Genomic DNA, 25,972 nt, shown 5'->3' with positions numbered 1-25,972 from the left:
GCCCCCCTATGTGCTTCTGAGACCTGACCTACATACAGCAAGCACCTCAAGGCATAAATCTCCATCTCTTGAGTCTGACTGCTTACCCAGGCCTGTTCTCTATCTCTGTCTCCTACTGCAATTTCACAGGGTCTTGGGTGAGATCGCACCTGGTATACAGTGTACAGTTTATGTCTGTTTACTAAGAAAGGATATATTTGCCAAGGAGTATCAATGCACCATAGAAAGCATCCTATCTGGATGCATCACGGCTTGGTACAGAAACTGCTCTGCCCAGGACCGCAAGAAACTGCAGAGAGTTGTGGACACAGCCCAGTGCATCACGGAAACCAGCCTCCCCACATGGACTCTGTCTTTACCTCTTGCTGCCTTGGCGAATCAGCCAGCATAATCAAAGACCCCACCCACCCGGGTCATTCTCTCTTCTCCCCTCTTCCGTCAGGTAGAAGATACAGGAGCCTGAGGGCACGTACCACCAGACTTAAGGACAGCTTCTATCCCACTATGATAAGACTATTGAATGGTTCCCTTATACGATGAGATGGACTCTGACCTCACAACCTACCTTGTTGTGACTTTGCACCTTATTGTCTACCTACACTGCACTTTCTCTGTAGCTGTGACACTTTACTTTGTACTATTATTGTTTTTCCCTGTACTACCTTGAGGTACTACCTCAATGTACTCTGTACTAACTCAATGTAACTGCACTGTGTAATGAATTGACCTGTACGATCAGTATGCAAGACAAGTTTTTCACTGTGCCTCGGTACAAGTGACAATAATAAACCAATACCAGTAATGAAGGGTCACCAGACTAATTCCTGAGATGGCAGGACTACCACATCAGGAGAGATTTGCATTCACTCAAATGATTAAATTGAGAGGGGATCTAATTGAAACTTACCAATAGGGCTAGACAGACTAGATCTGAGGAATATGTTTCCCTGGAAGGCAAAGGGTTATGGGAAGAGAGCAGGAACGTGGTATTGAGTGAGATAATCATGTGTGATCGTATTGAATGACAGAGAAGGTGCAAAGAGGTGAATGGCCTCCTCCTGCTCCTATTTTCCATATGTCTCTGTGTCATAGAGTCATACAGCATAGAAACAGTCTCTTCAGCCAGCTGTCCATGTCTACCAAATGCCTATCCAAGCTAGTCCCATTTGCCCGCATTTGGCCCATAAACTTCTAAGCCTTTCCTATCCATGTACCTGTCCGACTGTCTTAGTTGTTATGTGAACAGCATTACTGAACTGGATGCATTTTTTTAACAATCCAATAGTCTACTGGTCCATATTATGATAGATGTTAGCTTAATGAATTAATAAATAAGTATTGAGGCTGCATGTGGGTATTTCCAGGATTAAGTTGTCTCACTGTAGGCAATCCACAACACAACCATCCAGGCTTCTTAAGCTGAATTCAGTGATGTTTTTCTGGGTTATACCACGATCTATGTTTAATTACACAGTATCTGGAAAACTCCAGTGTGGGATTTACATTGTGGGATTCTGTATGCGAAGTGGCACACCACTGTTTTTAATGTAAATTTGTAAAACTTTGCAAATTTTTGCAGGGATCTGATTCGAATTAACACGCCAAAAGAAAATGAAATCTAATTTCAAGGCAACGTTCTTATTTAGCCTCACCAGGATGCTGCCTGGATTGGAGAGCGTGTCTTATGAGGATAGGTTGAGTGAGCTGGGGCTTTTCTCTTTGGAGAGAAGGAGGATGAGAGGTGACTTGATAGAGGTGTACAAGATGATAAAGGCATAGATCGAGTGGACAGTCAGAGACATTTTCCCAGGGTGACAATGGCTAACACGAGGGACATAATTTTAAGGTGATTGGAGGAAGATGTAAGGGGGATGTCAGGGGTAAGTTTTTTTACACAGAGAGTGGTGGGTGCGTAGAACGCACTGCCTGCGGAGGTTGTGGGGGCAGGTACATTTGGGACATTTAAGAGACTCTTAGACACATGAATAATAGAGAAATGGAGGGCAAAGTGGGAAGGAAGGGTTAGATAGACCTTGGAGCAGGATAAAATGTCAGCACAACATTGTGGGCCGAAGGGCCTGTACTGCGCTGTAATGTTCCATGTTCTATGTTCTTTCACTCACCTGCCAGGGCAGAGGTGGCATTGCTAAAACCCACCCCTCCATAAATTTATAGATATGATCTGTTGGGTTCTGAACTGACCAAAAACATGTCACACATGCTGGAGGAGTGGAATGAAGCCTTGGTAGTTTCAAAATATGAGGCCTTCCACCCATTCTCATTCCGGACATGTAATGAAAGGAATATTGCTAAAGCCAAACCAAGGGTTTGAAGAGCGTTGACGGGATCATTGCCAAGTGTGAGCGAGCTATGAGAAAGTACTTGGGAAGCTTGTTTTGCAGTCAAGAGTGAGAATGATGTCTTCAATCAATTCCAAAACATATTAACGGAGATTAATAATTGGTTTATTATTGTCACATGTACCGAGGTGCAGTGAAAAGCTTTGTTTTGCATGCCATCCATACAAATCATTTCAAAAACATATGTGCATTGAGGTAGTACAAAGGGAAAAGCAATAACAGAATGCAGAATATAGTGCTTGGTACAGTTACAGAGAAAGTGCACTGCAGGTGACAAATAAGGGCCACAAAGAGGTAGATTGTGAGAACAAGAGTTCATCTTTATTATATAAGAGGTCCATTCAATAGTCTTAAAACAGCGGGAGAGAGTTGTCCTTGAGACTGGTGATGTGTGTTTTCAGGCTTTTGTATCTGCTGCCCGATGGAAGAGGGAAGAAGAGAGAATGTCCAGGGTGGGAGGGGTCTTTGATTATGTTGGCAGGCACGGTAGTGTAGCAGTTAGCGTAATGCTTTACAGCGCCAGTGACCTGGGTTCAATTCCCGCTGCTGCCTGTAAGGAGTTTGTACGTTCTCCCCGTGTCTGTGTGGGTTTCCTCCAGGTGCTCCGGTTTCCTCCCACATTCCAAAGATGTTTGGGTTAGGAAGTTGTGGGCATACTGTCTTGGCGCCGGAAGCGTGGCGACACTTGTGGGCTGCCCCCAGAATACTATGCAAAAAGATGTATTTCACTGTGTGTTTCGATGTACATGTGACTAATAAAGATATCTTAAGATCTATCTTTAAGACTTTAAATCTTTCCCGAGGCAGCGGGAGGTGTAGACAGAGTCCATGGAGGGGAGGCTAGTTGTTGTGATGGACTGAGCTGTGTCCACAACTCTCTGCAATTTTTGCGGTCTTGGGCAGAGCAATTGCCAGAAAAATAAACTGATAGTTTCTTTAAACCAGGAAGATCTAAAGGAGTGAATAAAGAATGCAAAAGAGTTGCAAAAATGAATATTTTGCACAGTAATCTTTGTTTTAGTGGCTGCAGGAATTAGAGGAAAAAGCTTTGATGCTCTTTAAACTATGGTAGTGTATCGGTTAGCGTAACGCTATTACAGCACCAGTGACCGAGGTTCAATTCTGGCCACTGTCTGTAAGGAGTTTGTACGTTCTCCCCATCTCTGCATGGGTTTCCTCCGGGTGCTCTGGTTTCCTTCCACATTCCAAAGATGTATGGGTTAGGAAGTTGTGGGCATGCTATGTTGGCGCCGGAAGTGTGGCGACACTTGCGGGCTGCCCCCAGAACACACTATGCAAAAGGTGTATTTCACTGTGTGTTTCGACGTACATGTAACTAATAAAGATAACTTGTCTTATGGTGTTTAAATTTTTGCACTGGTGATCCGGAGTTAGAGTGTGAGCCCAAAATTATCAAAGTAGCTCGAGTATATAAATTCAGTTAATTAAATGAACTGGAATACAAGCGTGGCTTCAGCAATGGTGACTTTCCAAGTCCTACATTGTTGTAAAAACCTATCTCGTTTGTGTAAGGAGAAAAAATGGAGATCTTTTCCCCATCTGGCCTAAACATAACTCCAGATTCATGGCAGTATTGTTGACCCTTGAATTCCTCCAAGATGACCCAGCAAGCCTCTCGGTTCAAGGGTAATAAATGCCAACCTTGCCAGCAATGGCCCCAACTAATGACCGAATAATAAAACTCCACATTTCAGAGGTGTGACGGGAGTGTTCTGCACTCTTTGCAACTCAAATGCTAACACTCAGAAGGGTGCTGTTTCTCATATTAATCATTGCCTTAAATGTCACTTTGTTGAATAATAGTGTAAGGGTATCATCAAGCACCAGTTTCAATGTGATTTGATATTTAGTGCAGGGTGGCTGTATGGGTCATATCACACCTCAACATTGTCACTTACTGTTGTGCTGGTCTGTTCCTCTGTTGTATGATTTCCCAGTGCAGTGCCACAACACAGATCACTGTGTCCTGCAGTACAGTACAGGCAGTCCCCAGGTTATGTAAGGGTTTAGTTCCTGATCACTGTCCATCAACTGATTTCAGAAAACAAACTGCTGCAGAACTCAGCAGGCCAAGCAGCATCCATGGGGGAGAAGGAATTGTTGATGTCTCGGGTCGAGACCATGTATCTGGATGATTCCTTTCCCCCACGGATGCTACTCAACTTGCTGAGCCCCTTCAGGAGTTTGCTTTTTGTTCCAGATACCAGCATCTGCAGCCTCTTGTGTCTCCATTTTCTACAGCTGCCCATATTGTATCGCTCTATGTACACTTGCTATAATTCTTTCATTTTATTGAATAATCACCCAACACTGCCCATAATTAAACTAATGGAATGTATACTGTATCCAGTCATCAATGAATAGCATGAAACATTTTATTATTACTGCTATCTTGAAAAATGCGTTAAAATGTATGGGAAAATTTGCATGAAATCAAATTTTTGTAAATCAGGTCATTTGTAACCTGGGAGCTTCTGTATTATCGAGTGATGGAGTCATAGAGGACAGAAAACAGGCCTTTCGGCCCAACTCATCCATGCTGACCAAGTTGCCTAACTGAGCTAGTCCCATTTGCCTTTGTCTGGCCCATATCCTTCCAAACCTTTCCTATCCATGCACCTGTCCAAATGTCTTTTAAATGTCATAATTGTACCCACCTCTACCACTTCCTCTGGCAGCTCGTTCCATATATGCACCACCCTCTGAAAAAATTACCCCTCTGGTCCTCTTAAGATCTTTCCCCTCTCATTTTAAACCCCTGCCATCTAGTTTTGGACTCCCATACCCTGGGGAAAAGACTTTGAGTATTAAACTTATATATGCCCCTCATGATTTTATAAACCTGCATAAGGTCACTTCTCAGCCTCCTACGCTCCAGGGAAAAATGTCCTAGCCTATCCAGCCTCTGCTTATAACTCAAACCCTCCAGTCCCGGTGACATCCTCGTAAATCGTTTTTCTACTCTTTCCAGTTTAACGACATCCTTCCTACAACAGGGCAACCAGAACTGTCTGCAATACTGCCAATGTGGCCTTACTGATGTCTTGTACAACTGTAACATGACCTCCCAATTCCTATATTCAATACTCAGTATCCTGACTGGTGAGGATTTTATATTACCAGGAGTACTTGAATCTGCCAGGGGCCAGGCACGGTAGCATAGCAGTTAGCATAATGCTGTTACAGTGCCAGTGACCCAGGTTCCATTATGGCTGCTGTCTGTAGGGAGTTTGTACGTTCTCCCCATGTCTGTGTGGGTTTCCTCCGGGTGCTCCGGTGTCCTCCCACATTCCAAAGATGTACAGATTAGGAAGTTGTGGGTCTCAGTGATGTGGTACCCAAAATTCAGAGCTCACAACAACAAAATCCACAGATCACATTATTTGTCTTCTCCTATGACAACATACACCCCTTCAGCTACATTTGTTGCAGTTACGGACAAATCCATTTTAGACTCTGTGATCAGGAGGGAGGTTGTTACAAGGAAGGTTTTTGTTATGCAGAGAAAAGAGGAATGAGAAAATATAATGGAGAATAAAAGCACAAGTCAGTGAGTATGAATGAACATCAGTGTTCAAAACAACCACACACATGCTGACCTGCTATGTGAAAAATATCAGCGACTTGTTGTTAACCGTACAAGTGAAACCTGAAAATACACACAGGTCTGGTTTGTTTTAAGATGGTGCTGGAAGCATAGCGACACTTGCGGGCTGCCCCCAGAACACTCTACGCAAAAGATGCATTTCACTGTGTGTTTTGATGTACATGTGACGAATAAAGATATCTTATACACTAACTGAACACGTATCTCCAAGTCCCACAGATACATTAGCCGAGAGGATGGTGTCAGCTGCTCCATCAAAGCAGGCAGGTATTGAAAGTACTCTTCCATTTGGAAGCGAGCCAACTGTTGTTTACAGAGAGGGCAAACAGGAATGTCCTGTGTCCAAACGTGAAGTGTTTTAGATCCTTTGCAAAGGCGGATAAGGCAACAAAAGCAGGCGTTCCCAACATTTTACACCACTCTGTGGCCTCATTGCAAGACTGCATTCCTGGATTGTCAGCTTGGGTGGCTACTCTGGCTCACACTTGGAGACTTTGCCCAATGATTTGCCGCTCTGTGTCTTTCTGTTCCTGGTTCCTTTTCGTGTAGCTGATGGCACAGAACTGCAGGCTTAGATGTAAAAACAGAAAATCCTAGAGATACTCAGCAGATCTGGGCAACACCTGTGGAGAACAAAGCAAAATTAACGCTTCAGGTTGATGCCACATGATTTTCTCTCCCTCCACAGATGCTGCCTGTCCTGCTGAGTATCCCCAGCATCTTCCGCTTTCATTTCAGATTTTAAGCATCTGCGGGTTTTTTTGTTGCTCTTCAATTACTGTCGGCCTCATAAGGGATTGCACCTCTGGTGAAAAGACAGTGCCTGTTGTTTGTGTGTCTCAGCATACAGAATATAACAGGAGCAAATCACCTTGTGAAAGTACAGCAGCTGGATTGTACTAGCAGCCAGAGAGGTGGTGAGCTTGTTTGTTTTGAAGCGTAGGAGACTGGCATGTTTACAGTATAGATGTAAATGCTTTACATCACAAAATAAAACTCAACAGACTGTGTTCCGACAGGCCATGTGGGAGGAAAATTCTCACTCCATATTACAGCGATCTAGAGAAATATTTTAAAATAAGGCAGAGTCTAACAGGAGGGAGCTGATTGAAATGTTACAAATCTCTCCTTGAAACTTTAGACTATGATTCTGAGATTAGTAGCTACAATATGTATTCAAAGGCAAATGTAACGTGTTCATGCTAGCTGTCTATCAACGTGACTCTTGCTGTCAGGAGAGAATTCTACGCACATGTCATATGTGCTCCCTGATTTCCATTTGTGGACAGTGAATTTTAAGCACATTGAAAACACGGGTGAGAAAGTTCACACCATCAAGTCAATGTCAGAATGAAAGAAAGGAAGAAGGGAAGACAGATTTTCTCTTGTATCACACCTTTCAAATCCTCAGGATGTCCCAGAGTGTTGTGCAACCAATGAAGTACCCTTTTGATTGCGATATTGCAGGAAATACGAACATCCAATTTACACACAGCAAGCTCCACAGACAACAGACACAATCATCTGTTCATTTTAGTTGTTAGTTAAGCAGTAAATGTTGGACAGGAATCGCCTGCCAAGCAATCTTCTGCTCCCACTATCTAACAACTCGTCTACGAGGAAGCACCTCCAACTCGTAAGAGTCATCGAGTTATACAGCATGGAAACAGGCCCTTAGGCCCAGCTCATCCATGCTGAACAAGACGTCTATTCGAGCTAGTCCTATTTGCCCGTGTTTTGGCCCATATCCCTCTAAACCTTTTCTATCCATGTACCGGCCTGAATATCTTTTAAACATTGTAATTATACCTGTCTCTACAGTTTCCTCTCTCAGTACCACAATGGAGTGTCAGCTGGGATTAAGTGCGAAAGTCTCTGGAGTGAGAGACTGATTCAGATGAGAGAGAGCCACCCACTGAGCCAAGGCTGACTCACGCAGGAAATTCAACAGATCCTTCAACAACTTTTCAAAATAGTCTCTGCAGCAATGGTGAAGCAATGGTTCACATGCAATCCAATGGAATTAGATTGAGGCCCTAGCATAGTTGCACACACAGTTGTCTTATGAAGTCACATCCTGGTTAGAAACATTCTCCCACCCTGTCAATGGAGCACATTAAGTACAGTGCTACAGAAGATTCAACAACAGTGCTACAGAAGATTCAACGAGCATAAATTACTATTTGACTCATGCCTTAGTGCTGTTGACTGGGGGGGGGGGGGGGGGGGGGTGTGGTGGGGGACCCATGCTGACCAATTCTCTGAGAGAATTTGGTTCGAGCGCTGCTGTGAGATATTTCAACCTCACTCCGAGGCGCCAAGTCAGATCTTAGTTTTACACCTCATTAGCGAAATGTTCATCAACGAGACGGCGTTCCAACAAAGCAGCTTGAGCTATTTGATTGATCTTCCTACCTCCTGACTCAGATGCGGCTGAGCCAAACTGTCACTGCGTAATAGGCACTGTGTTGCATTAATTACAAATCTAAAATTGTTATGTCGAACTGGACCTCGGTACTAAATGTGATAGTCACATCATATTATTTGTAGCGGTACCCACTTTAATAACACCACTGTGTTCAGTTTGGAAGCTAGACCGTAGTAAACGACACCTCAAACAACAAACACTCCATGTCGGTATCTCGTTGCTAATTTGTAATATTTAAAATTTACAATCTTTCCAATAAAATATAATTAGTTTTTTTTCGCGTAAAACAAGGCCCTTGATTTTCCCTTGTTATGACTGACAGCTACCTCTTACACAATGCCCGTTTGCTTCTGTTTATGAGATTCAGGATTGCAAGCACTTGGGTATGAGCATCCCTCCATCTCCGTGCGCTGCGGGGCTCGTTGTGAGGTTAAGCAACAAGTTTAGTAACACCAGGTTCATGAGTAGAACAGACAGAAGCACAAACTTATAGGCTGAGCCCTAATGGTTAATATTGGCGCTGTTTGCTTTGCAATACTGTGTTGCTTTGCAATACTGTTGGTTCCTAAATAACCACAACAACCTGTTATGTATTTCGCAGGGCTGCACCCCAGTGGGTGATGAGGAACAGGCACCAATTCACTCTGGTCCCTCAGAGAGGTCCAATCCTGCATGCTTGCTGAGGCAAGGTTTGCAAATTTCAACTCTTTCCCCACTGCCCTTTCTCCGAGGTAATTTATTGCAAGCCCTCACTTTGATCCTGATCAGCATTGATGCCTCCGGCTGCATTCACTCCCTCCCCTCTTTTTTTATTCACAGCAGTCTCAATGCTGCAGAACAGCGGCTCACGTCTCAACCTAGCCTGTCAGGGAGAGGCAGGCGCGCCGTCCGCCCCGCCGCTCCCATTGGCTGGCAGCAGTTCGCTGCCTGCCATATACGGAGCGCCGCGGCGCCGGTTGGCTGCCGCTGCTGTCGATCATGGTTCCCCCGGGCTCCCATCAGGTTAGGTTGCGCGCAGCAGGTTGCAAAAGGGGTCCTGGATCGCGCTCGCCGAGCCGGAGTTTGTGTCAGGTGCGGGCTGTGAGTGCGGTGTGAAAGGACCCATTGCCGCGCAGCCCTCCAGCCCCCAGACCCAAGATGACTCGCTATCGTTAAAGTTAAAGAAGCCGCAGGGTTTGCGAAGGTTTTCACTCGCCACTGAGGAAGCCCAAGAGAAAAGGACCATGAGGACGCTGCCCCTGAGATGCTGCTGCTGGCTGCTGTCATTGGCTCTCTGCGCCATAAGTCGAGGGGAGAAGGGTAAGGGGGTAATGCAATGGGTATACTGTCACTTGCTGGGGAATGCATTGAGCCGCTGTGTTGTCACTGTCCGCCTCTGGCAGGGGAATGCTCTGTCAAGTTCCGTCAGTAGCAAAAAGTGACAATCTGAGTCTGTCACTTGCAAAGGCAGTTCCACTTACGCCCTCTGTTATCACCTTACTTTCCCACTCTTGCTTGACTCGTTTTAGTGGAGACCAAGTTGCAAAAATACTGTATAATCTTAGACGAGAAATACTGGAAAAACAAATGTTTTTGTTGTACCTGCAAGGCTTAAAAAAAATGCTCCCAACAGCTTGAGCTATGAATGTCAATGAACAGAGCTGACCAGTGTCTATTTTTCACTCTAGCGTGCGTCTGACTGCTGGACACTGCATTGATTTTTCAATTACTGGCTCAGAACTGTTGCGAACTGCTCACTTCACCCTTCTTTGTGGAGGAGGTGTTAATCTCCCACTTGTGAATGACCAGTTCGCAAAGCACTTCAAGCCAGCACGCAACCTTAGGCTGAAACAACCACTCTAAAGTTGCGAAAGTTCTGCAATAAAGTCATAAGTGGAACTGCCCTTGATTTGTTAAATGTTGCAATACCTCGTGGGGAACGGTGGCCCCAAATGGATTTAGAAATGAGCTGGTCTTTATTTGATGAGACAATTTTATTTGTGCTGTTTTATTTCTTTAATGCATTATCATCGTTTAAAAAAAATACGTGGCATCCCGGAAATACATAATACGCTTTTAGTTCTTATTTCCAAATTGCCAAATCGAGTTGGAGTCACAGAATTGTGTTTGGATGAGCGGCGTTGAACAGTGTACGTGGCACCAAGTTCATTCGCCTTGTGTACCAGACGTAGGGCATTGAAGGGGAGCTTCCCAACATGGTTAGTCCTGCACCTGAACAACGGACCCAGTGTACAGGTGGATTAACCTCCTGTGTAAAACTGGAAAAACTACCTTCCACGTATACCTTTTGGATACTTGCGCACAGACAACATGTACGCATAGATATTTTTTTGTATGCTTCTTAATGCAGAAGTTAGCAATGAATTTCCAATTAACTTTTTGCAAAGTAATGCTTAAAGCTATCGCTTTATTTCCCTTGCATCTGGTACTGCCGGATGTCTTCTCTTTATAGACCATTTAAATCTCACTGTGTTTGACTTGTGACGGATCAGGGTTTGGTAACTGATCATCGATCAGTGGGGGAAACAATCTCCATGAAAGCAAGCGCGGGAAAATTTTGTAAATTTTAACTAGCCCGGGTTAGGGGTAGGGGTTAAAAAGCATTACTGTCTGGAAACGAAGCTCGCAATCTCAGCGTCTGCAGCTGATGTCAATTACTGATGGGATTTACTTTAACAATTTCAATGAAATAAGGATCGGTACAACTGATTTTAGCTATTTTATAAAATATAGCATTTTGAGGGTTATACCTCGATATAACCCGAATGTGCTGTGTTTTTGATATATTGAGTCTGCATATAATAATATGAATTAAATATGGCTTGGGTTTTGTTAATATAGTTCAGATTGATTGATTGGTTTTCATCCTGTCCAGGTGTGCCGCCTTCTGGCAGCCCTCGGCATTGCACTAGCCTGCAAAGCCTAAAATATAAGTGCATCATCTGACCTTCTGAAGGACAGTAGGGGCTTTTTCCCCCAGAAAGGGTTAAGGTTCAATCAACAGGTTAGTCTACACAATTGGAATGTTAATAGAATCAATTGTGCTCCTTGCTGGTCAATCCCCTGGAAAAATCATTGCAGTTTTAGGGTAAAAGGTATATAAAACTTCACATTCATTAAAGTCCTATTCCGGTTGTTCCTGTTTCATTGTAACTGATGTCTTTAATTGAAAGAATGGCTGGCAACTGTCAGAGAGCATATGCCTCCAGTATTCATGAGCTGTTGCCCAGGAGCAGTACATTAGAAACAGAGTTGGATTGGTTATGTTGATCTAAAGTGAAATTTGTGTCTGTGGGGTGGGGAGAGAAATAAAATGGTTGAGTTTCTCAGAAACCTGTTGGATTTACAGATATTACTGGACACACAGCAAAATTTCCTTGCTGGAATAAATTGTCATATTTAACTCTTTTCATAACCAGAAGATTTTGGAAAGTGGGGGGAGAAGTGGAGGTGTCATTCATTGTATGTATTTTGATTTCTACCCCCGAGTTGTTGGAGGAATTTTTAAAAATTAGAAGCCTGAAGAAATAGAAGTGGAAATCTGCATGCACAGCACAGCTGTGATTGAGCATTTAGCCAGAATTGGATAACTGTTAAGTTAAAATAAATTACTGGCAGCGTTGCACATCACCATTTTAGCATGGATGATGTGAGAGGATGCAGATGCACAGAGTTTGCCAGGCTGATCCAAAATTGCCACAATTTACCACTTTATTGATTTACTGACACATCCTCCCTTGCATCTGCCCTTCCCTCTCAGCCACTTCCATCTTGTTGTCTTTTCACTGTGCAGGTTTGACAAATGCGCTGTAAAAGTCTTGTCTTTTTCAACTGAGAAAACTGGGATGTGAATGTAGGATTAATGCAGCTTTAATTAAATGTGGTTCCGCAATGCAAAGCTGTTTCAATGACTTTTTAATTCTGATATTACAATTACGGAGAGATGGGATATGCATCTATTTCTTTTGCTGCTTGCACCGCACTCCACTACCACCACCGTCCCCAGTCCATACAGAAAGTGGAGTGGGATTGGGAAAACTCTGGAGGGAAGACAGCCCCTCAGGATGTTGGGCTGTCAGGGCACCTGCTGACTCGGTTGTGAGTTGCAGTTTTGATTGATGCCAGTTGCATCACTCACTCTTGAGGATGGAGATCGATGCTGGGAGAGTCGAGTGTTCGCAGAAAGCAATGCTGTCATTATCCAGTGCCCAATTTTTTTTCCTTGAGATGCTTTTACCTTCCTGCAGTGCTGTTGGGAATGGCTGTCAGAATAGCAAATGTAAGCTTGGCTCTGGAGACCCATTGCTTATCAGTCTTCCAGTCCATTACTGAACTGTAACCTCCCTTGGGGCACACTATTTATCTTACATAATGAAAGTCTTTTGTAGTGTGCATCACATTTCAAATATATATTTGGCACGATATCCCTTATTCTTCTGATTGGTCCACTTTGTCACAATCTACCTACTTCATTGTTGCTCCATCTCCTGTAACTGGACAGATCCTTCAAACTATTGTGGGCAGCCACCACCACAGGAATCCCAGCAGTAAATTTGATGTTAATACTGTTGATGATCTATGCCTATACATAATAAGGGAGGCAAATGGGTATGTTTTTAACATATTTATTAATGAAGGGGGCAATTGATTCTGTCTTGAACAGAGTTGAATATATCTTTCTCTCATCCCCAGCCAATTCCACTTAATTTATACACTTCACTTTCCTGGTTGACTCTGTTACCATATCCCTTCATGGCCTTGATCTCTTAATCTCTACCACCTTTTCAGATTTCTGTGCTCTTCCCTATCTGGCCTCCAATGCACTCCCTATATTAAGTACTCCACTGTTGGTGAGCAAACCTCTTTTAAGCCCTCCCTGTATGGTCAAGTTTTTGGTCATCTGTTCTGTTGTTGTCTTGTGAGGCTCAGTGTTGATGTTCCTTTGATAATGCTCCTGTGAAGAACACTGGATGATTTACTACAATGAAGGCGCCATCTAAATTCAGGTTGTTGTTAAAAGTTGGCACTGTGGAGAAGAATCTTAAATGTTCAGGTCTTCAATTGTCAGCCTCCCCATCCCACCTCCCCCCCCCCCCCCCCCCCCCCCCCGACACAAATAAAATTTTTTAGAGCAATGAGCCAAAACCTGCAGGGGGGACTCGATGGGTCAGGCAGCATGTGAAGAGGCAGAGGGATGGTCAATGTTTCAAGTTGAGACTCGGGACTTGATAGAGGAATATTTTGCTTTAGTACTGACTGTATGTTTTGGGGAACATTTTAAACTAGAAAGGTAAGGTGGGAAGACTGAGGACGAGGTAACAAGAATAGAAATGGAAGGCAGGAAACAAAATGACAAACTCAATCAGAAATTGATTAACCGAGAACTTGGTCAGTCTTTGTTCTGCCTTCATAAAGGAGAACACAGTGACATCCCAGAAATATTGGGAATATAGGATCTAATGAGGGGCAGGAACTGAATGAAATCAATTAGTAGAAAGGAATTGGGGTTGGTGAAGTCAATGGTTTTGAAGGCCCATAAATCCCCAAGACCTGAGGTTCCATCCAAGAGTACATGAGGAAATGGCCCAAGAAATTGTGGGATGGATTGTCTTCCTGCATTCTTCAGTCTGTGGAGTGGTTCCAACGGACGGGAGGGTAGCTAATGTAACCTGACTGTTTAATAAAGGAGTTGGATAGAAAACAGACCAGGTTAGTCTGACATCTGTGTGGGGAAAATGCTGGAGTCGATTATGAAAGATCTGATATTAGAGCACTTTGAGACGAGTGGCAAGATCAGACAAAGTCAATGTGGGCGTAAGAAAGGGAATTCATGCTTGACAAATCAAGTTAACATTTATTGAGAATGTGACTAATAGAGTGGATATGTGAGAAATGGTGGAGTATTTGGACCTGGGAGGCTTTTAATAAGAGATCAGGACATAAACTTTAATCACGTGGGATTAGACGGTAAAAATACTGATGGATAGAGAACTCATTGGCAGAAATGAGCTGATCTTTTGCTGAGGGACTGGCAGTGACTAGTAGGGTACTGCAGTGTTCAGTGCTGGGCACCCCAAGTATTAACAACACATGTTGATGATTTAGATGGGTGAATTAAATGTAATATTTCCAAGTTTGCAGATGAGACAAAGCTGGGAAGGAGTGTGAGCTGTGAGGAGAATGCAGAGAAGCTGCAGTATGATTTGGGCAGGTTGAGGGAGTGGGCAGATAGATGACAGATGCAGTATAATGTGGATAAATGTGTAGTTATCCATTTTGGTGACAATAATAGGAAGGCATCTTATTATCTGAATGGCAGTAAATTGGTATTGGTATGTTATTGTTACTTGTACAGTGGAAAAACTTGTCTTGCATACCAATCGTACAGGTCCATTCATTACACAGTGCAGTTAAGAGGGAGGTGCAATGAGACATTGTGCACCAGGTGGTATATTGGTTGTCTTAGCAAGAGGAGCTGGGATGTCTTGCTGCAGTTGTACAGGCTTTGGTGAGACTGCTCCTTGAGTATTATGTGCAGGGTCAGTCTCCTTATCAGTGGAAGGCTGCTTTTACAATAGAGAGAGTGCAGCAAAGGTGCACCAGACTGACTTGTGTGATGACAGTGATGTATGAAGAAAGATTGAGTCAATGATGCTAATATTCACTAGAACTTAGAATGAGAGGGAATTTCATAGAAACTTACAAAATTCTAACAGGACTGGATGGATTGCAGGGAAGTTTTTCCCGATGACAGGGGAGATCAGGCTCAGGGGTCACACTCTAGGGATATGGGTTAAGACATTTATGACTGAGATGGGGAGGAGTTGCTTCTCTCTGAGAATGGTGAACTCTTGGAATTGCGCACTGTGGAGAGTAATTGAAGCTAAATCATTATGAACATTCCAGAAGAAGTAAGGGATCAAGTGATAAGGGGGAGAAACAGGATTGGGGGGGCTCTGTTGGGATGACTGGCTGTGTATTGAATGGTGGACTTGGCTTAAAGGGCTGAATGCCCTCCTCCTCCTCCAGTAATGGGAAGGTGGGAAGTGGGTTGCTAATAGTGTTACCTTATATATAAACAACACAGCACCGATGCTACTCTTGTGGCTCCCTGGGGTGATATCCCAATCCCATATTTACAATATTTAAGGGGCTTTCTTGCCTGACCCCACCCCTCCCTCTCCAGTGGCAGAAGAACCCTAAACTGTGGTCCTTTCCCACTGAGCCCTTGCGTTGGCTGCACCCAGCTTCAGTGCATCCCTCAGTACGTACTCCTGTAGCCTGGAATGTGCCAGTCAGCAGCGTTCCCCTACGGACATCTCGCAGTACTAGAAGACCAACAAGTTTCGGGCAGACCAAAAGGTGTCTTTCACTGAGTTGATGACCTTCCAGCAGCAGTTGATGTCCGTCTCCGTGTGTGTCCCTGGGAACAGCCTGCAGATCAGAGAATCCTCTGTTATGCAGCTGCTGGGGATGAACTGTGACAAGGACCCTTGCATCTTTCGCCACACCCTCCTCGCAAACCCACAGCCCGCAAAGAGGTGGGCAACTGTAATAAGCAGGAAACCGGAAGCCGTATGGGAGTGGGTGTACAGCTCACACTGCAATCTCATGGCCGGTCTTCAGGGAGAGACTGGATATAGAAACAACACTATTGTGGGATGTGGGCATAGGTGGATAGGCCAACATTTAGGCCCATCACTAATTGCCTGTCAGAAGGCGTTGGGGTGGTGAATCGCTGACTCCTTTTATTTTTTGGAAGGTCCACCCACAATGCTGTTGGGTCGAGGATTTGGAGGAAGTAATTGGGCAATTTCCCTGTCAATCAAGGCTGGTGCCTTCACTGCTCACTATGGCCCAGATAGATTTTATGCACATAATTTGTGTGTAAGTATCCTGCTATTTTTCCCTACAGAACTTATCTGCCGTCATAGAAACATACAGCACAGAAAAGGGCCCACCTCATCCACACTAACTATGCTAATCCTGTTTGGCCCATATCCCTCCACACCTTTCCCCTCCCAATTACCTGTCTATTGGGAGAACTTGCTCAAGTTTTGTTTCCTCAAGCAAATTGATTCTGTTTGCAGTACAATCAACTGCTTGCTGTGAGCTCATTTGTATGCACAGCCCTGTGTCCAACAGATTGATTTCACTGGGTAGATCAATGGACAGAGTAGTGTCTTGTTGTGGTTGCATGGTGTATACCATAGTACTGGCTGCTTCCACAATCTGCTAAATATTGTGTGTCGGAAACATGGAAAGAATTCTAGACACACAGCTTATCAGGCAGCATCCGTGGAGAAGGAAACAGAATTCATATTTCCAGTGCTTGGTCTTTAGGAATTCAACCTTGGTTGGATCCACATATGCACATTGAACCCAATATTCAAAATTGTACAGAACCTCAGTGGAACCAAGTTCCAGTAGAGTACAATGTACAAATGTTGTACATTTAATGTGGAGACATAAGAGATTGCAAATGCTGGAATCTGGAGCAACAAACGAGGGAACCCAACAGGTCAGGCAGCATCTGCGGAGGGAAATGAACAGTTGACATTCCAGGTTGAGACCCCTTGATCTGGACAAGAAACATTGACTGTCCAATTCTCTCCATGGATGCTGCCTGACCCGTTGAGTTCCTCCAGCAGATTGTTGCTGTACACTTAACATGTTTGACTGGGGAGGAATTTCTACTGTTTTCTTCTTTGCACTGATGTTCCTGCCCTGCTGAGCGCACTCAGCATTTTTCCCTTCGTTCCATAATTTGCTGCATGTTTTATTCTGCACCCTGGTGACTGCGAGTGCTTTCTTCTGTAAAATTGGGAAATATTGTGGTTTTGATACCTCAAGGGCATGATTATACTCATCTCTGCTGAGACAAACGTGCTGGTGGTAAGGCTCCAACTGTTGTATGGGATGCCTGCCGACCATTAGTCAACCACTAATTGAGTGTTAAACATTGAAGTGGAGCATTATTAGTTTTATATTTATTTAGTGTGCATTATTATATTTACCACATGTAAATAAATCAGTGGATGTGCTCCGGTCGGGTCATTATTTGCTCTTATTTTCTCAACTATTTTCCAGTGTTTTCTCATCCTCAGTGCTAAATCCTTCTGCAGTCACTATTGGCATTTCTTAACTCCTTCCTTGAGAGCAGTGTCCTCTGTGCAAAATGGCCTGAATATTCCAATCTGATCAACAAGAGGGAAGTGCTTGCATTTAGACAGCACCTCCCACTGCCACGGAGTCTGCTGAAATTTGCATCTTGCTTGCTGGGAGGGAGCCAGTGGGAGGTGACTGTGGGTCTCTTGGCTTGTTCTACTGCTGGTGATGTCAGTAGGATTGTGGGAGGTGTCTTGTCCCCACTCCCTCTGTTTTGATATTTTGGATGTGGGTGGGGTTGGTGGTGTGAATGACCCCTCAGAACAAACTGTACATCTGCCATTGCCCTGAGTTTGCATGTCATGTTTAAGCCTGATTTCCTGTAGTAATTGGCATGTTTTGCATGTTAAAATGTATTTGATAAGAAACAGTGAAGAAATGTAAATGGTTCACTGTGGGTTATTAAAGCCACTTTATAAGGATTATTGTTAACTGTAGGACAAGACACATTAAAGATGCTGCATTTCTCTTGAGAAACCCATTTTTCAGCCTGTTATATATAACAGGCACCACTGTGGTGCAGCAAGTAGAGCTGCTGCCTTGCAGTTGTCTTCAGTCTTGACTTCCAGTGCTGTCTGTGTGGAGTTTGCATGTTCTGCCCGAGACTAGGTTCATGTACTAGAATATACTAGATGTATATTTGATGGGTTCCTCTAGGTACTCCAGTTTCCTCCCACGTCCCAAAGATGTGCAGGTTGGTAGGTTAATTGGTGACTGTAAATTTCCTCTAGTTTGTAAGCAAGTGGTAGAATCTGGGGGGATTTGATGGGAATATGGGAAGAATAAAATTCTTAGGGTAAGAATAGTACAAAATGGGTATTTGGTGGTCAGAGTGGTCTTGGAGACCACATCCTGTATCTCTCTGACTCTATAACTCAATAATCTTCAGTCTACTTTACTGATTACTGGACTTGTTCAAGGATAATTTTGCATTTATGCATTTTGGTGGAATTTTAAACCGTGATCAAGCAAGTGCAATTTGGGCAATATCAGGACGTTGGATGAAAAGCAGAAACTCTGCCTAAGTAATCTGGTCTTATGCAAAGGTGCATTGGCCACTGAAAGGGGACCAAATTCAGTTAGGTGAGTGGATTACCGGAAAGCAGCCAACATAATCAAGGATCTCTCCCACCCCGGTCATTCTCTCTTCTCCCCTCTCCCATCAGGCAGAAGATACAAAAGCCTGAAAGAACGTACCGCTAGGCTCAAGGACGGCTTCCATCCTGCTGTTTTAAGACTCTTGAATGGACCTCTTGTATGCTAAAAGGTGAACTCTTGATCTTCCAACCTACCTCATTGTGGCCCTTGCACTTTATTTGTCTACCTGCACTGCACTTTCTCTGTAACTGCAACACTATTCAATGTACTTGTGTATGGAATAATTTGTCTGGATGGCACAGAAACAAAAGCTGTTCACTGTCTCTGGATACATGTGACAATAATAAACCAAAACAATAATAAATTGATTCAACAATAAAGTGGGTATAAAGGTGCTAGTTATTGAACTGTTAGTTATTCATTCTAGTTGGTCATTGTAGTAATTGGAAGCTTATTTTTGACTATCAAGTCAGTAACTTTATTTCTACATGAATAAGAAAGCACAGCAAAATTGTAAATTCCCACCAAACATGAGACAAACATCGAGATGCAAGAGACCGCAGATGCTGGAATCTGGAGCAATAAAACTGCTGGAGGAACTCGGCAGATTGAGCATCAACTGTAAGGGGAGGTGGGGGGGAAGGAATTGCTGACATCTCGGGTTGAGACCCTGCATCAGGACAAATGTGCATTGGTAATGGAGTAATTCGGAGATGTCCCATTTAGGATCCTATTCTGTGCATTGGTTCTGCTCAGTTGGCAACGCTGCTTTGATTTGGGGGATTTTGAGATAAGCAACCACAAAAGGATTTGATTTTATTATCTCACACTGCCATATAATACTGAGGGAATGCTACATGAATGCACAGGACGAAGCTCTTGTGACAAAGTGAGGGCCTGTCTTCAATCTTAAAAAGAGGAGTATATGTCTTTAGTTTTATTTTCTTGCATTCTCTTTAGTAATTCAGATCAGAGGAGATAATTCTCTTTTAAAATCAAGAAAATGGTTAAATAAATCAGTGTTGATTTTGAGCCAGTTGTTTACCTAGGATTGAAAATTATTAATTTTCCTGACTGCTGCTTAAGTGGCTTAACATCGAAAGAACTGCATGGAATAAACATCATAGCTCTGGCTGTTAATTATTAGTTTTGGTTTAATGGTTTCAGGAATCTTGTGTCTTTTAGCATCTTATCCTGAGAGGTATTTTTCAAGATAGCAGGCTGTATATTAGGTGACCAAAGGTTGATCTTTACAAGTTGAGGAACTGTAAATCTTTCTCAATTCCTTAAATTCTAGTTTCTGCATCTGAGTTTTGTGCATTCTGATATTTAGTCAATGACTTTTTTCTTTTACTTAGTGAATTTTATTGTCATCAGGAGTTGTTTAGTTTATTTAATGGTTTGTTATGTACCATCATCAAGTTGGCAATTGGTGATATTGGGAACCTGCTGGTTGTCGGTAAGTGTGTTGAATACAGTCACTGTTCTGTAAAGAATACTGTACAGGAAAATCATCCTGTAAAGAATAAAAGCAGATTTCAGTTCTTAACACAGTGGTCCAACAACTGTTTAAATGTGTTTGGGAGTGGCTGCTGCATTCCCAAATGTAACAGTATCTCCTGGCTGTCTCATCTGTGTTAATGATCAACCATCTCGGAACTGGAGGGGAAATGAGCCATTCTTGACCCTGAGTCACTGCTTATGAAGGAAGTGATGACCTCCGTGCATTCAATTGTCCATTGTGTGTCACCTTGCTGTGTACTTAATGATTGCGTTACTTTACATAAGTCAATGCACGTCAACTTAAGTGTGAAACATTTTAAGATGTTCCTGAGGGATGCTGTTTCTCGAGTGTGAATATGGCACCACTTTGGCATATCTTGAGGCAGGTCAAATGTGCCAATCTTTCACTAATGCCACTTACTTGCAGATTAGCAGTAAGCAGTCAAGTACTATTATATTGTGTCTCACAGTTGGAACAGTTTAGATGAGGCAGCCCCCTTTTTGTTGAACAATTTAGATTGTGCGCTTTGAATGAGTGTTCAAATGTGAATGAAAATATTAATCAATACTAAGTAATGGCAGGGATGCCAATTCCCTCTGATGTTCTTATTACACAGTGAAGTGTAGCATTGCTTGTGATGTTGGACCTACAGTGCTCAAAGCTTTGCCGCAATAAGAGTTTCCTTGCCTCCTGCTTGGGTTTGTTGCAGACTAATTGGAAGGAGATTGATTGCTACAATTGGTCTGTTATCATTGTATCACATCCCCACCAGGATGGCAAGAAACTAAATGGAGCTTGGGCAATTTTTATCTAGCAGATCCTCTGTGATTAAATGACAATTGGATACAAGGTGAGAATGTTAACTCTCCTTTTGGAGGCTGGAAAGGGTGTAACTTGTGGGGGTGCAAATCATTGCGAATGGAGATACAGGAGACTGCAGATCTGGAGCTTAAAAATATTGCTGGAGGAATTCGGTGGGCTGAACAGTTCCTTTTTCCCCCTCAGATGCTGTCTGACCTGCTGAGTTCCTCCAACAGTTTGCCTTGTGCTCGTTGTGAATGACACTGGGCAAGCACTTGGATCAGACAGGTTGTCCCTTCTGTGTTAGACTCTCCATTATTACTGCCTCTCTTGTGTTTCTGATTTGTCATCTGATCTTCATCTGTGCAATGACATTAATTATGTTCAGTTGTGTTGGTGTGAGACATGGCATCTTATTTGTGTGTCATTTGACTTGTACATTTAGTGCTTGCCTATCATTTGAGACAGAGCATGTTTAAAATGCAGCCATCAGCTTCCTGACTTGTCCTTATTAGTGCAAAGCCACATTGGGACAGGTCCTCTACTCCTGATTCACTGTTTGTCTGTAACTTGGACCTAATTTTTAAATCTAATTACCTTTCTCCCAATGGTTGATTTCTTCTTGAGAAACAAAGGACTGCAGATGTGGGAATCTAGATGAAAAGCACTATGATGCTGAAGGAACTTGGCAGATTCTCCACAGATGCTGCCTGGCCTGCTGAGTTCCTGCAGCAACATAGTGTAGCTGATTTCAATGGGCTCAATGTCCTTCTGTCAGTTTAGGCAGGTTCAGTGGGTGGATTTCCCAGGCCCACACTTGAGAGATCCTGTAGGCTTTTGTGCTGGAGACCAACTGTGCATTGCAGAAGTCCTGTAGCTGGAGCTGAGCTCTCTGCTCAGTGTCCAGTTATGGCCACAGCTGCTGGCAGATCCATTATGGATCTTGGAGGAAGATTCACACCATTTGCTTATGTGACCTTTGTAAACTTTCAACGATTGAACTGGGGATTTCCTTAAATTATAGATCTCTTGTGGGGGAAAAAAATTATTGGGAAAATTATAAGTTTCTTGTGGGGGAGGAAGTGTACTGCGAAATATTTGAGGTATTATTTTGTGCATTGCATTTTATTCTTCCACATTTGAATTCCCTTCTATCCAAATGTACCATCCTTTATGATGTAGAAGGAAGCCACTTTAGTTCACTGGGTCTACATGCCAGCTTCGAGTATCCCATTCCCCCACAAGGTTTTCTCAACCTATTCTACACATGCCCCTCTCCATTTTCATCAGCTTCCCTCAGAATCTACATCCAGTAAGGTTAATTGGCCTCTAAATTATTCCATCAATGCAGAGGCCTTTGAGATGTAGGAGAAAACAGGAGCACCTGAGGAAAACTAGCCTGGTCACAAGGAGAACGTGCAAGCTTCACACAGGCAGCACTGAAGATCAAGCTCATTCGCTAGATCTGTGAGAGAGCAACTGCATCACTTACAAAGTGCTCAATTTTCTTTTACAGATCCTTGAAGCTTGGAAGTTGAATTCAGGCCACCCTTGCTACTTCTCCACTGGTTTCCTAGCCCACAGCTCATTGATTTTGAAACCTCTGCCTGGTCTTGACCCATTCTGCGTCGTCTGATCTCCTGGATCCAGGTCCCCATTTGCAGTAATTGGTCCTCTCATCTGTGATCCCTGTGTTTCTCCACTTTGCTGTAGAGATTACTCTCTAAAGTCCTAATTTACCCTGCAGAATCTTTACTTCCCACATTCAAAATCCACTTGTGAAGCTGACCTCTTCTGCCCTAAACTACAGTCATCTGTACTGGCCATGAGTACTTACTTTTAATGACACTCTGTCAAGCATGCTCATTTTCACTCAAATCCTCTTTTCTGTGTTAAAGCCTTGTTAAGATCAGAAGAAGTAGGAGCAAAAATAGACCACTCGGCTCCTTGATCCTGCTCTGCCATTCAGTAGGATTATGGCTGATCCGACATTCCATGATTCCCTTACAGATTAGAAATCTATCCATCTCAGCCCTATTTACACAGGGACTCTGCCCTCATTGTTCTCTGTCGCAAGGAGTCCCAAAGACTTTCAAACCTCTGAGAAGAAATTCTTCCTCATCTCATTCTCAAGTTGGCATCTCCCTTATCCAAAGACCATGTGCCCAGATGAAGGGTCTCAACCCAAAACTTCGATTGTCATTTCCCTCCGTGGATGCTGCCTGACCTGCTGAGTTCCTCCAGCATTTTGTGTATTGCTCATGTCGTCTTGTATTGGATTCTCCCATGAAGGGACACATCTCAGTCTCTGTATTATGTATCCCTCCATGTATTTTGTATGGCCATGCATGTAGTTGTGTGATATTATGTATGCAGTTAATAAATTTCTCTGCTGTATTGGCAAAAACATTTTGTTTTGCTGACTGATTAGAGCATTGTTTGAAACTCTGGGCAATATCTGAACTTTGTAATATTAGCAATCCATTGCTAGGCTTAAGAATTCTTTTATAATCGTTTAAATGCACATTTCCTTCCTGTATCTTAATATTGCTATGGTTTCACATCATAAAAGTTTACACAGTGATTGTATTATTATTGAAGGACAAAACTCTAAAAGCATATGTTCAAACACAAGTGACACAGGTAAAAATAGTTAATGTAGATTGTGATCAATATAAATGTGCATGATCTGCATAGACAAATACAGTTTTCAAAGATATTAATGAGACACTATGCCTGACTAAAGATTCTTGACTGACATAGGAACAGCAAAAGAGACCTGCTTTATTGACGGCTAGTTCACCAGAGAAAGTTTTTGATGATCTTTCTGTCTCTGATCAAGAACTTGCTCTTCAGACGTATTTGCACAATGCGAAACTGTTTTGCATTAATAGCTTTGCTTGAAGGCAGCTATTCCACTTCACTGACACGAGCATGATTAGGAAATGAAAATTACAATGCTTGAGCTTGCCCTTGCTCCAGTCATTGGATCTTCTGCAGTTTGCAGTTCATTTCTGAACACTGGCGAGCACAATCTACTTCTGTCAATGTTCTCCCAATGGTCCATGCAAGGAAAAATCAACCCGTGTAACTCTCAATTTCATGTGCATTTACTTAATGTGGGGTTACAGACCATAAGACATAGGAGCAGAATTAGGCCATTTGGCCCGTCGAGTCTGCTCTGCCATTCTATCATGGCTGAGTTATTTTTCCCTCTCAACCCCATTCTCCTGTCTGTTCCCCTTAACCTTTGATGCCCTCACTAATCAAGAACCTATCAACCTCTGCCTTAAATATACCCAAGGACTTGGCCTCTGCAGCCGTCTGTGGCAATGGATTCCACAGATTCACCACCCTCTGGCTGAAGAAATTCCTCATCTCTGTTCTGAAGGGACATCTCTATTGAGGCTGTGTCCTCCAGTCCTAGACTTCCCCATTACTGGAAAAATCCTCTTCACATTCACTCTATCTAGGGCAACCTTAATGAATTACAAAGAGTGATCTTAAAAAAAACCTTTGAATGTCATATGTACTTGCTGCCTTGGAGTCAGGATAGATTTCTGATCTGTAAAGGAGGGTTATGGAGAAAGGGCAGGAAAGTAAGGAATGTTGAATCGCTCTGTCCTCCAGTTTCCTTAAGTTGCTGCTCGACCTGCTGAGTTCGTCCAGGAGATTGTTTATTGCTCCAGATTCCAGCGTCTGTAGTCTCCTGTGTCCCTCTTAACTCACCTCCTGCTCAGTTTCTCTCCCTTTTTGCCTCTGTTTCTCCCCTCATTCCCATGAGAGAATTCCTCATGTTAAATGTTTCATGAGGCTAATTAACCCATTAACTCTCTGAGATGTGGAAAGAAACTGGAGTACCCTGGGGAGGACCCACACGGTCACAGAGGGCCAGCGGGCTCCACATGAACAGCACTAGAGGTCAGGATTGAACTTGGGTCACTGGAGCGGTGATCTCTACCAGCTGCTCCACTGTGCAGCCTCCATTTTATCACAGTGGCAGCCCACAAAAGCATCAATATCCAAAACTCCTTGGCAACTCTGCTGAGGTTGTAGCATTTGGACCCTACTTCAATTAAATATTTTAGATAAAAATGATAGAGAAATGGAGGGCTATGTGGGAGGGAAGGGTTACATAGATCTTAGAGCAGGATAAAATGTCAGTACAACATTGTGGGTCGAAGGGCCTGTACTGTGCTGTAATGTTCTATTGTTAAATCTGTTATGCAAGTTGTCACTAATGCTTATAAACACGTTCCCTTTTGGTAGCAGTGGGTGTTCTCATTCCATTAAAGTCATTGGAACAAATTTCTGAGGCAGAGTACAATTCACTGGTGCTGCTCCTGCTTGCTGCTACTGATCGGTTGCTGCTACTGATCGGGAGTGAAGGATAACCAGGCATTAGAACCTTGTGTAGATGCAGGCTCTTTCCCATCCTCCTGCTTTTTCTCCCTATTCCTCATCCTCCAGTATCTATCCCAGTCTGAGGGTAGTCCCTCAGGGTTGAGTGATGACTTGCTTCCTCCCCTGTTCTGTGGGTTCTCAGGGAGGTGATGAGTCCAGTGTGGGACCTGCAAAATCAGCCACAAATGACAGGAGTTGCTTGACCGGATGGCTTGAGTGGTTTAGAAAGTGGTTCTCTTCCTCTGCCATTTGTACAGTGCTTCTGAGAGTTCTGGACAAATGGACTTGAGGTTCACAGTGCTGTCCTGAATGTATCTTCCGTGTGGTCTAGGGATCCCCACAGCTTTTTGCAAAGTTGCACTTCAAGAAGGTTCAGAGAACAATTTTGGAACAATTTTCTCTGTCCACCTGTTAACTTGCTGTAATGCTCAGAATATACCATGTTTCAGAAGTCTGGTATCGGGCAGGGGGACAATGTGGACAATCACTTGGAATTTTCTAAGTGTAATTAGAGGCTTAATTCTTGGAACATTCTCTTGGGAGAGGACACTGGTGTTGGTTTGGTTGTCTCGCTGGTGGTT

General features: G+C 43.3%; 1 protein-coding gene across 3 annotated transcripts in view; it reads left to right on the top strand.

The window, feature by feature from the left end:
• Positions 1–9,446: 9,446 nt before the first annotated feature.
• Positions 9,447–25,972, top strand: part of LOC127584315 (netrin receptor UNC5D-like) — a 562,203-nt gene continuing 545,677 nt past the window's right edge. For 2 of the 3 annotated variants that reach the window (XM_052041010.1, XM_052041009.1), the window contains exon 1: positions 9,465–9,715. In XM_052041010.1, coding sequence (XP_051896970.1) covers positions 9,640–9,715 — 76 coding nt within the window. In that variant the 5' untranslated portion in view covers positions 9,465–9,639. Of the gene's footprint in view, positions 9,716–25,972 lie in introns of all 3 variants that reach the window. The other variant, XM_052041008.1, reaches the window with a different exon arrangement.

Source organism: Pristis pectinata, chromosome 29 (assembly GCF_009764475.1).
Source record: "Pristis pectinata isolate sPriPec2 chromosome 29, sPriPec2.1.pri, whole genome shotgun sequence".
NCBI lineage: Eukaryota > Metazoa > Chordata > Chondrichthyes > Rhinopristiformes > Pristidae > Pristis > Pristis pectinata.
This window is presented reverse-complemented; position numbering and strand designations above follow the sequence as displayed.